This window comes from Mastigoproctus giganteus, chromosome 4 (assembly GCF_048544385.1).
Source record: "Mastigoproctus giganteus isolate SK-2022 chromosome 4, ASM4854438v1, whole genome shotgun sequence".
NCBI classification, from domain to species: Eukaryota; Metazoa; Arthropoda; class Arachnida; order Uropygi; family Thelyphonidae; genus Mastigoproctus; species Mastigoproctus giganteus.
In genome coordinates this window covers 8,515,070-8,528,251 of record NC_143578.1, presented here as the reverse complement: position 1 = coordinate 8,528,251, position 13,182 = coordinate 8,515,070, and the positions used below count along the sequence as shown (strand labels likewise).

The window sequence follows — 13,182 nt, the reverse complement described above, 5'->3', positions numbered from 1 at the left end:
CAACCACCCGCTGGCTAAAGGCAAATTTCCACACGTCTATCCTACATCTGTCTTTCCTCAATTTGAATTTATGCCCTCTCAGGTGATTTTTCTGAGCTAGAGGAAGAATCCCATCAGCATTGAGCATGCTTAAACCATTCAAGGCTTTATACACCTCTATCAGATCACCTCGCTGGTGCCTAGTCTCCAGACACTGTAATTTGCAAAACTTAAGCCTTTCTTCGTAAGAGCACCCCTTTGTTCCATTCACTAATCTTGTTGCCCTTCTCTGTACTCGTTCCAGCAGCTCTACATCCTTCTTGAAATGAGGCCTCCAGACCTGTATACAGTACTCTAGGTGTGGCCTGACCATTGCCTTATACAATGGAATAATCACCTCCTTATCCCTGCTGGAAAAATTCCTGTATATCATTGACAATACTCCATGAGCTACTCTTGCAGCCCATCTGCACTGCTCAGAGAACTTCATATCTGCCTGCACAACCACCCCCAAGTTCCTTTCATTCTCTACCACTGTCAGTGTAGTACCACAGAGTTGATACGTTGCTCTGGGGTTGCTGTTTCCCATGTGTAGTACTTTACATTTGTCAATGTTAAACGCCGACCGGGCTAGCCGAGTGGGTAAAGTACTTGCCCGGCAACCCAAAGGTCGCGGGTTCGATTCCCGCCTCGGGCTTGGATCAAAGTACTGCAAAAAACCTTGGGAGGTGCAATATGGCCACAGAAGCTGATGCGCCAACAACTACCAAATCAATCAATGTTAAACTTCATTTGCCACCTCTCAGCCCTTCTGCTCAACCTTTCCAGATCCTGTTGCAGCAGCATAGTGTCAGTAGTGTCCTTGACAACCCTGCCAACCTTTGTATCATCTGCAAATTTGGACATTAAGCTTGATATACCATCATCAATATCATTTATAAATACAGAAAACAATAATGGACCCAACACTGAGCCCTAAGGGACTCCACTAATAACATTAGTCCACGATGAGCAGTGTCCATTGATTACCACTCTCTGTCTTCTCCCCCTCAACCACCCCTTTATCCATAGCAGCAATTTGCCTCCAATGTCACACTGCTCCAATTTGTGTAGCAGTCTTCCATGTGCAACAGTATCAAAAGCCTTTCTAAGATCCAAGTATATAATATCAAAGTTATTCCCTGCATCCAGTTCTTTTGTGACTGCATCATAGTATCCAATCAAGTTGGTCAGGCAAGACTTCCCCTTAACAAAACCATGCTGTGTCTGGGCTATAACTGAAGTCTTGTCTAAATGATCCTGCAGTGCTTCTTTAACCAGTGCCTCCATCAATTTTCCTGGAACAGAAGTTAAGCTCACAGGTCTATATTACCACTCTGTCTTCTCCTGCTTAAACATCCATTTATCCCTGCAGCAACTTTCCCTTAATGCCATACTGCTCTAATTTGTACAGTAGTCTTCCATAACTCCAGGGGCTCACATCTGATGAGTATGGGCTTGGCACACCCAGGGTCCTGAGCTGGATATCATCATTCTTCTCTTTCTTAGCGATTCCCTTCTACTTTTGACTCTCTCTCACTCTCACTCACTCACTCACTCACTCACTCACTCACTCACTCACAGGGTAACTTGGGGAATTTTTTTTTTTTTTTAGGCTGGTGCAGCATAAACCTCAGGCTTCCTTGCACCATATGGTTCCCAATAATAATAATAATAACAATGTGCAACAGTATCAAAAGTTTTCCTGAAATCCAAGTATATAATATCAAAATTATTTTTTGCATCCATTTCCTTTGTAACCACATCATAGTATCCACTCAAATTGGTCAGACAAGACTTCCCATTAACAAACCCATATTATGTCTGAATTATTACTGCAGTATTGTCTAGATGATTCTGCAATGCTTCTTTAATCGGTGACTCCATTACTTTCTCCAAACAGAAGTTGAACTAACAGGTCTGTAATTACTCGTGTCACCTTTTGATCCTTTGTGAATTGGAGATACATTTGCAAAGCTCCTGTCTGTGGGGACCTCCCCGGAGTCCAGACATTGTGGGGGATATCAGAGATGTGGTTTCACTCTGACATAAGGGATGCAGAATATGATATGGAGAGTACATGTATAGAGAAAGGACAAACAGGATGGGGGGGAATGCTCTTAGTTAAGAAGCATATTAAATCTAGGGACAGTGCATCTAGTCAACATGGGCAGCCAGTGCAATATTCAGTCAGTTTAGTATGACATTAGCACTGGGAAAACAAAAATGAGAGTAGTAGTGTGTTATAGGCCTCATGACTGTGATGAGTATAACAAACAACTATATAAAGAAATAGAGTGGGCAAGTAGATCAACATGTCTTATAATGGGGAATTTTAACTTTCCAGATATTGTCTGAACTTGTGGGTTGGTCAATTACACACTAGCAAGATTTTGTAGATTTAATGGATGACTTTTCTACAGCAATTAGGGAAGCAAGAAGAGGAAGCAATACTTTTGATCTGATTATCAGCAGTGACTCTTCATGCTTTAAGAACCTGCAGCTAAAAGACCCTCTGGGTGGCACTGTTCACAGTATGTCTGATGTGGGTTTAAAAGCCTGACTATTGTCAAGGGTAAAGGGAATGGCTTTTGCTTCTTTAATGGTGACTACAGTGGTCTCAGACAATTTTTAAATTGTATGCATTGATACCAACTGATGATGTTACCAACAGCAAATTATAAATGGGAAGCACTGAGAGAAATAATCATAGATGCTACTAGGCTTTCATACCAAGAAATACTGTTCTGGATATCAGATGAACTAATGAGGCTTGTGGCAGAAAATAAAAATGCACGGGATGCATAAAAATTATCATGTGAAAGAATGGTAGCAAGGACTTCTTTGCTTATATTAACAGTAGAAGGAAAAGGTTGAATTACAATGATCCACGGCGCCTCTGTAGCCAGGTGGGAAGGAGCAGCAGTGAGTAGCACACGCTTCTTGATTAGAGCGGGGTTCGAGCCTGTCACCACCAAATATGGAGGATGCGGAAAGGTCAGGGAATGACCACCGCATATTCCTGGAGCAATATGGCCTTAGCTACTAATGCTCCTAAAAACCAAATAACAACAACAACAATAACAACATTGATCCACTGGATGTCAGTGGGTTAACTATTGTCACCTTTATTAGCATTAGTAGAGGCATATGATGCAAGAAAGCAAGCTTATGCAGCATCAGCCAAAAAAAAAAAAAAAAACTTCCACTTCATCCCTCCGTTCGTTTGAAATACCTATCCAGCTGAGCCTTAAATTTATTTAGGCTATCAACTTCCACGACAAGGGATGGAAGTCTATTCCACCAACCAACTACCCACTGGCTAAAGGCAAATTTCCGCACGTCTATCCTACATCTGTCTTTCCTCAATTTGAATTTATGTCCTCTCAGGTGATTATTCTGAGCAAGAGGCAGAATCCCATCAGCATTGAGCATGCTCAAACCATTCAAGGCTTTATACACCTCTATCAGATCACCTTGCTGGTGCCTAGTCTCCAGACACTGTAATTTGCAAAACTTAAGCCTTTCTTCGTAAGAGCAACCCTTTGTTCCATTCACTAATCTTGTTGCCCTTCTCTCTGTACTCATTCCAGCAGCTCTACATCCTTCTTGAAATGAGGCCTCCAGACCTTTTTACAGTACTCAAGGTGTGGCCTGACCATTGCCTTATACAAGGGAATAATCATCTCCTTATCCCTGCTACAAAAATTCCTGTATATCATTGACAAGAAGACACCATGAGCTACTCTTGCAGCCTGTCTGCACTGCTCAGAAAACTTCATATCTGCCTGCATAATTACCCCCAGGTCCTTTTCATTCTCTACCACTGTCAGTGTAGTACCACAGAGTTGATACGTTGCTCTGGGGTTGCTGTTTCCCCCTATGTAGTACTTTACATTTGTCAATGTTAAACTTGATTTGCCACCTCTCAGCCCATCTGCTCAACCTTTCCAGATCCTGTTGTAGCAGCATAGCGTCAGTAGTGTCCTTAACAACCCTGCCAACCTTTGTATCGTCTGCAAACTTGGACATTATGTTGATGACCCTGCTTGTGATGCTGACAAACTGAATAAGTATTTTTGCATCTACATTCACACATGAGATCTTTAGGGAAGGTTATGTCAAAAGTTTATTAAACTCTAATGGGAAAATGATTTTGTAATAACGAAAGGAAAGTGGAAGAGAAATTTTTGTAGCTATATATAAAATTGGCACCTGGGGTGATGGGATCTATCCAATTATATTAAAGGAGGCAGATTATGAAAGCATCTCATCTCATTCAGGAGATTGGGGAGACTGGAGATACAAATGTATCCCAATTCACAAAGAGGATCAAAGGATGACATGAATAATTACAGACCTCTTAGCTTAACATCTGTTGAAAGGAAAATAATGGAGTCACTGGTTAAAGAAGTAATGCAGGACCATCTAGACATGAATGCAATTATACTGCAATTACAGCATGTATTTATAATGGGTAGTCTTTTCTGACCAATCTGATTGGATACTATGATGCAGTAACAAAGAAACTAGATGCAAAAAATAATTTTGATATCATATACTTGGATTTCAGGAAAGCTTTTGATACAGTTGCATCTAAAAGACTGCTGTGCCAACTGGAGCACTATAGCATTAAGCGAAAATTACTATTATGGATAAATTGACGGTTATGTGGGAGAAGACAGAGTGGTTAACATTAGTCCATAAATATCAGTGGAGACTGCTATTTATGGACTAATGTTATTAGTGGAGTCCCGGGGTTTGTGGTTTTGGGACTACTATTGTTTTCTGTATTTAATAATGATATTGATGATGGTATATCAGGCTTAATATACCATCATCATCATAATGGAAGGGTAGTTAATGATAGTAGTCAGGGTGGGCTAACAATTCAAGTGTGGAATTACCTCATTGTATGTTGAAGGAATCCCAGGATGCCCAGTAACTGTTGTAACAGAAGAGAGTGTTGAAGAAATTGAGGTATTACTCCTGGAAGATAATCGCATTAGCATCAAAGAACTAGCTGCAGTGCACAAAATTTGTGTAGGGTATGTGGAGAACATTGTTGATCAACAGTTGCATATGAGTAAAGTGTCTGCCAGGCGAGGTTAGAGACTTATGATACTTTACCCGAGGAAGGAAAGAGCAGAATGTGTACATGAAATGTCGATGTTCCAGGAAAAGCAAGAGGAGTATTTTTCATGGCTACTCACCATGAATGAAACTTTGCGCACAGTATGCTGAAAGCATACTGTTCCTCCCATTCCCCATAAAGGCAAAGATGCTGCCAATTGATGCTGTCATCAGCTGCAAAAAACCGACAGTATCACAGCATGGTGATATTGTCAGTTTTTTGGGATCAGCATGGTGTAATACTAACAAATTACCTTCAAAAAGGCTGTACTGTGATGGTGAAGTTTTATTAAGAGGTTGGAATAATACTTCACTGTGATGGTGAAGTATTATTCTAACCTCTTAATAAAACTTGCTGCTATAAAAGAAAAAAGATGCGGAAAGCTGTTGAAAGGTGTGTTCCTCCTTCACAATAGTGCTGCTGCACATTTTTCACATGCTGTGGTTAGATTACTGTATTCTGCTTATTCCACCAACCTTGCAACCTTGGATTTCTTCCTCTTTCCTTTCTTCATGGAAAAGCTTTGTTGCTGCTGATGATGAGACAATTGCTGCTGCTGAGTCATGGTTTGAAGGACAGTCAGAGAATTTCAACAAGACTGCTGCACAATGTAATTGAGAGGTGGCAAAAATGTGTCATTTTGTCTGGTGGCTGTTGAAGTGTAATACATGGTGTTTGTTTCAACCTTCTATCACACAACTACTGGGCCAATACCAATCTTTTTTTACTCCCTCCACTAATACAATTTAAATTGAAAAAGGATGGTTGCAAGATAGGAGTGTGATGTTGGAGCAAATTTCTTTCTGGTGTTGCAGAAGTGAGAAGAGTAGTTTGAATTAATTTAAGAAAGGATTAGTCAGCTTATTAGAGAGGGAGAGAGAGAGATGTGTCCACTTCTAATATTCCCTTGTATAAGGCAATGGTCAGGCCACACCTTGAGTACTGTATACAGGTCTGGAGGCCTCATTTCAAGAAGGATGTAGAGCTGCTGGAACGAGTACAGAGAAGGGCAACATGATTAGTGAATGGAACAAAGGGTTGCTCTTACGAAAAAAGGCTAAAGTTTTGCAAATTACAGTGTGTGGAGACTAGGCACCGGCGAGGTGATCTGATAGAGGTGTATAAAGCCTTGAATGGTTTGAGCATGCTCAATGCCAATGGAATTCTTCCTCTTGTTCAGAATAATCACCTGAGAGGGCATAAATTCAAATTGAGGAAAGACAGATGTAGGATAGATGTGTGGAAATTTGCCTTTAGCCAGCGGGTAGTTGGTTGGTGGAACAGACTTCCATCCCTTGTTGTTGAAGTTGATAGCCTAAACAAATTTAAGGCTCAGCTGGACAGGTATTTCGAACGAACGGAGGGGTGAAATGGAAGTGGTTTTTTTTTTTTTTTTTTGGCTGATGCTGCATAAGCTTGCTTTCTTTCATCATATGCCTCTACTAATGCTAATGCTTCATAGTAATGATATCAGAAGAGGGAGCAGTGCCTTGAAGGTAAGTTCAAGGTTGACCAAGAGTTAGATTCAGGATGAACAATATGTGGTCCTAACAGCAAGATGGCATAGAGTGATGACAGATGGCTGTAGAACAATTCTGACTGTTTAAATCCAATTGTAAGCATTCAGCTACCAGAATTCTAAAGGCATTTAAAATCTACATAGATAGCTATGTGATGTTCAGATGATTCATGATTAGAGTTTTTATTATGGTAAGTGTATACGAATGCTTAGCTTTGCTTTTATGAAATTTTAAAAGGGACCAAATAAATTCTTCTCATATAAATTATATAAATTTATATAATTTCTTATATAAATAAATTATATAAACCAACATTTATTAAAACATTACATACAAATATGTTATGTGAAGAACATACATGAGAGTAATTCTAAAGGTCATGGAAACAGCATACAATTCCCATGCAAATTTTATACTTCTAAAATAACTGGGTATATGCAAGTGCATCAGGACCCCTACTTGTCTACTTGCTTAAAAGTTTTTCTAGTAAACAATCCTCTGCAATTATTATATCACTAATTTTTCAGTGCCTCTGCTCACTAGCATAATTTCTCCTTGCAGTGGCGTTACTTTTTTCTGAAATGATTCATATGCGTTACTCATCTGATTCATCAGCTGGGTTGACTTTTTCATTTAAGGAGCAAATCTGATTTTGGAAACTTGTATTATAACATTTAGCTTTGATTGAAATAGTGAATAATATGGATAGTCAGCACCATTTCTAATTTTTATAAAGGTTAAAAAAGGTAATGTGAAAAGCATCTTTTAGAATAAGACAAAACATCTTAGGAAGATCGGCCTCAGTTGCTTTTTCCTCTGCTATACAATTTTGTGATTACTCTTATAGTTTCACATATTTATTTGTATTTATGTATTTATATATATATATATATATATATATATATATATATATATATATACACTGAGTGATCACTGAATTATGACCACCCCTATGAAAACTGAATGCGACCCATTGACCACGTGAGGTACGAGAGTGTGGAGTTAGTCGACCTACGTAGCATAGATAAGGTGTCAGTGGTTCAGTAGGTAGTAAAATTCTGAGCATGATGGGTAAAAGGAAGGATTTATCGGACTTTGATAAAGGACAGACTGTGGGTGCTCGACGAGCTGGTGCATCGATTTCCAAAACGGCTGAACTGGTGGGGTGTTCGAGAGCCGCCATAGTTAAAGTATACCAGGACTGGCATCAAAATGGTCAAACAACGACCCGACGGCAAAACTGCAAAGGTCAGCGAAAGGTTGATGTTAGAGGTTAGCACCGGGTCCGACCACTTGTACAGGCACAGCACTGTTGAAGAGTTGACTACCCAATGCAACATGGGCCAACCCAGAACAATATCTGGCATGGGCTATACCAGCAGACGACCCCTACGGCATCCTCTCCTAACCAAGGTTCATCGGCGTAAGAGACTCGCCTGGTGCATAGAGCATCAAGTTGGGACGTTAGAAGACTGGAAGGTGTGCTGGTCAGATGAGTTACATTATTTACCCCATACCATGGATGGTCGTGTACAGGTTTGCCGTCAACAACATGAGACTCTTAATCCATCATGCATGGTATCAAAAGTGCAAGCTGATGGAGGTGGTTTTTGGTGTGGGGCATGCTTCATTGGCAGAAACTTGGACCCCTGGTGCATGTGGAACAACGTATCATTGGTCTCTGCTATTGTCAACTGCTTGCTGACTGTGTACACTCTGCTATGTTACACTTTTCCCGAATGGCGATGGTGTCATCCTCAAACCATTCCTGCATGTCATCCATCATGCAGGAATGGTTTGAGGAACACAGTTCTGACTTCTAGCATATTGATTGGCCTCCGAATTCCACTGATATAAATCCCATAGAGCACTTGTGGGACACTATGGAAAGGCATATCGGGTGTCTGGATACACCAATCACCTCCATAACTGCATTGCTGACCATATTACACACAGCTTGATTGGCCATACCTCCCAAATGTTTCTGACATCTTGTTGAATCAGTGCCACGTCAGATAGCTGCTGTACTGAGAGCAAAAGGAGGACCAACAAAGTATTAGGTGGTCATAATTCAGTGATCACTCAGTGTATATTATATATTACTTGGAGGGGAGACTGTTTTGTTGAGTTTTTATTCAACTCTATTGTATTCTAATTTTTATTTCATGTCTGAAAATTTAGAAATCATTGTTTTAAATTGACAGTGGTAATTTTAAAATTTTGGATTATAGTATTCAAGCGCTGGAGATGATTCTGTTACAGAAGCAATTACAGATCTTGTTCGTGGAACGTGAGTTTTTGGTTTATTATTGTTTTTTTTTTTTTTTTTTATCTTGGATGAGTGTTTTGCAAATAGATCTTATATTAAAAGCAAGGTGGAAAGCATTTCTTTTTATTCCGCACCCTGTCAGTAAAATTATATAGTGAAATTATTTTATTAGTAATTTACTATTCAGATATATTCCTGGAATAAACTTTATAACATTTTGTTTTAATCTAAGAAAAGATTATCTAATAAATGATTAATATAACCACATTGATATAATTTTTTATTAGTATGAAATGGATACCTTAAATGGACATTTTCATTGGGTTATAGTATGCTATTAGTTTTTCTAATTACTTATCATGCAAGTAACATGCACAAGGGAATAATTCCACTTTACTGTATATAACAAGGAATCTATTAATTTAGATAATTAATTTATATTTAAAATTCAACCTAAAGGGGCGCCTCCGTAGCTAGGTGGGAAGGAGCAGCAGTGCGTTGCACACGCTTCTTGATTATACTGGGGTTCGAGCCCATCACCACCAAATACGGGGGATGCGGAAAGGTCAGGGAATGACCACCGCATATTCCCGGAGCAATATGGCCTTAGTTGCTAATGCTCCTAAAAACCAAACAACAAACAACCTAAAGGAATCTTAATGCATTGAGAGAAGGACATTACACAATTGTTTGTGAAGAATTATGAATAACACTAATTTAACCATTTTAGTTATTGTAGAGATTTTTATTGTATACAAAGGGTTAGTGTTTACTCTAAGTAAGCTATAATTCTATCAAAATGCAACTATACTTAACAGTTAGTGACATTTCTTGTTTCCATGTTGAATCCTGTCATCAGGCCCTTGTATGTGGGATATTAAGTGCACTATTTAAATATTTTAATATTTAAATAGTGCATTTCAGGGATTGCAAAAATATGTCATATCTGCTGTGGATTGAAGAATGTATTGGAAAATAGTTGAAGGTTAAATTTGTCGCGAAGTGAGCTGCACTTTATTGTCACTTCTTTTTATAATTTTCATGGACCAATATATGCATCCCCTTTTGTGGGTATGCACAAATCGGTTTATATGTAGGTATATATATATATATATTATTTTTTTTTTTTCACAGGTCTGTGTGAAAAATCTTATTTTTTGCCACCCACACATTCATCATTGTGTTTTTTTTTTTTCCAGTGATTTTTTTTTTTTCAGTATGAATGTATATGTATACATACACACCTTTTTAAAGGTTGCTTCAATGTAGCATCAACAAATTATATATTTATATTTATACAGGGTGTCTCAAAAATATTGGTACAAACTTGTACCAATATTTTTGAGATGAGACGAGTCCACCACGGCCAATCCATCGACGCCCAAATGGTCACGTGCACACCTTCCATAATGGGCAGGCACCCCGTCATGTTGAAACCAAATGTTGCGTCTCACATTTGCTGGAACATCGTTAAGTAACCCTGGTAGAACTGGTTCAAGAAAGATCCGATATTTAGCGGAGTTCATGTGGGATGGTAGCGGGTATGGGCCAACTAAGCAGTCACTGACCATACCTGCCCACACATTTATTGCGAAGCGATGTTGTCCCGCATGGGGACGCACACCGTGTGGGTTGTCGTGAGCCCACACACGAGCATTGTGCTGATTGAATAAGCCTTCCCGAGTGAAATAAGCCTCATCCGTGAACAAAACATAGGCTGGAAAATTCAAGTCTTGAACACTTTCTTGGAGAAACCACTGTGCAAAAGCCACACGTGCAGGATGATCTTGGGGGATCAGTAACTGAGCCATTTGGAGATGAAAGAGGTGTAAGGAATTGTCATGCCAGACACGCTGTACACTGTAACGAGACACTTCTAAGGCAAAGGCAACGGCGCATGTGCTGGTAGTAGGATTATTCTGGACAGCATTCAACACACTTTCTTCCATGGCGGGAGTTCGCGTTGAACGTGCACTACTCCTGTTACCTCTAAATGACCCATAATCGCACAAATTTTGATGCACACGCGCAAACAAATGGTGGTCCGGTACATGTCTGTCTGGGAAGCGTTCTCCATAAATTCATTGAGCGGCTCGTCCATTGCCCTCTGCTAATCCATACACTAGGTGCATGTCTGCCAGCTCACAGTTTGTATATCGATGCATATTCTTTGTGCGGCGACTACTGCTTGAATGAGTAATTTTCCCTCTCGCGAACTGATGAACAGCGCTGTATACTAACTTACAGTGACGTTTCCGGTTATGGGTTCCTATGCGATTTACATTCCTTTAGATGTTACCTACCTCCCCTAAACGTTTGTACCAATATTTTTGAGACACCCTGTAGATGTAATTTTTTAATTTTTTTGTAATTTCAGGAATATGTTGCCATCTATTAACTGTGTTTTTGAGCAATAGCAGATGTTTTTATATTTAAACAGTTTCAAAAATTGGCATCAGAGGAGGTGATCTTTAAAACTTTTTCTGTTGGCTTTTCCAATGATTTTTTGACCCGGAATTTGAAAACCACGGGATTGAGCCAGTCCGGATTGGAGAAGGCAGAGACATATTTGTGCTCTCTTCTCTCTAGGGAAGGAGCAGCAGTGCGTAGCACATGCTTCTTGATTAGTCCAGGGTTCGAGCCCATCACCACTAACTACAGCGGATGCGGAAAGGTCAGGGAATGACCACCACATATCCCGGAGCAATATGGCCTTAGTTGCTTAATGCTCCTAAAAACCAAATAACATACATACATACATACTCTTTTCACTATGACTGAATCAATCAATCCCCAGTGAAGGTTGCTTGACAAAAAAACTAGCTTTTTTTTCTTCTGTCAAATTGGAAGAAAGAGTTCAAAAAGTAGGGTGGTTCCCCCTCCAATTGGATTAAAAACTCGATGCTGCATATTTGTGTAATGAAGCAGTGAACATGTTAAACAAGATTTGAAATGTGGTCTTAATAGCTGAAATTGAAGTAATTCTCTGGAAATCAGATCAAGAAGTTGATGAAACTGAATCAAATAATACATATATAAATGTTGATATTATTGCCTCAAAAAAAAGCAATAAGTTTCTTTTTTAAATTTCTTTAAGATTTTACATTTTTTTAATGAAATTTTGATCTTTTGTTTTTTATTTTTGGCAGTAATCTCATTCTAATGTTCAGCTATAAAGTCATATAGAGCTATATAGAGAAAATAATTTCAGCTATATAGAGAAAATAATTAATATTTGAAAGCATTTTATATACATATTTTTACAGTTTTTACAAATTTACAAATTCATTGAAAAAACTCATTTCAGGTGGCTTACATACTGTCGAAGAACTCACTCACAAAAGGGTTAATAAAAGAATGTAAGTTACTCACAAAGTTTAGTGTAGGAGATGAAAAAAATGAACATTATTAAATGCAGATAATACTCTGCTGTTGTATAATATCTTCATGATCTTCAGTCATCTCTGATTAAATCAAGTAATGTTACAGGCAATTTGGCATGAAAATTTAGCATATAAAGGCAGTTATATAACTGTCTTGAAAAGAAAACAAAATTTAAGAAAGAAACCAGGAAAGCATTGAATCTGTGATGGCAACCAAAGTGGAAAATGTGATAAGGATGAAACAAGCCAAAATTTCACTTCTTGGAATTAAACTGAACAATGCAAAGTTTAGGTCTCTGTGCATTTGCTTATTAGAATAACTGATACGACAAGGAGGTGAAGCTAATAACGGATTAAATATTTGTAGAAGGAGCTAAATTGGTAAATGCTATGAAAGGAGTTATGAAAGTCAGTAAAAAGAAAACAGCAATTGATGTGCTATAAAAAGAAACTGGAGAGGTAGTATAATTGCCTTTCTAACGTCATTAAAAAAACAAAAGTTAAACTGGTAAGGAATTGAATTCTTTGTTGTATTGTTTATGTATGTAACTAAACTGTTTTGTGTTGTATTATATAATGTGTGACTTGGGACTGTGATGGTTTTGTATGGTACATGCATGTGCCTTTGCCTTACATTAAAGATCATTTGTTTTAATTAAGCGTTATAACTCCTGGCCAGTACTCATCTAAGCAAAATTCAGTTTAAAGTTCTTCAGAGATCTTTTTTGGTCATCTTTTTGGCACAAACTTAAGAAAGTTTAATTCTTTTTAACAGTCTTCAGTAAAGTTTCCCAATATTTGTTCCACATTTGGTCACTCTCTTTTTTTTTGAGGGGGGCAGAAGGTGATTCTTTTTAC

General features: G+C 38.5%; 1 protein-coding gene across 1 annotated transcript in view; it reads left to right on the top strand.

Moving 5' to 3' along the window:
• The window catches only part of LOC150086369 (small G protein signaling modulator 3 homolog), a 157,366-nt gene that overhangs the window by 97,536 nt on the left and 46,648 nt on the right, over positions 1-13,182 (top strand). Inside the window, exon 13 of the mRNA XM_090371336.1 lies at positions 8,904-8,962. Within this exon, the coding sequence (XP_090227462.1) occupies positions 8,904-8,962 (59 nt within the window). The remainder of the gene's footprint in view (positions 1-8,903; positions 8,963-13,182) is intronic.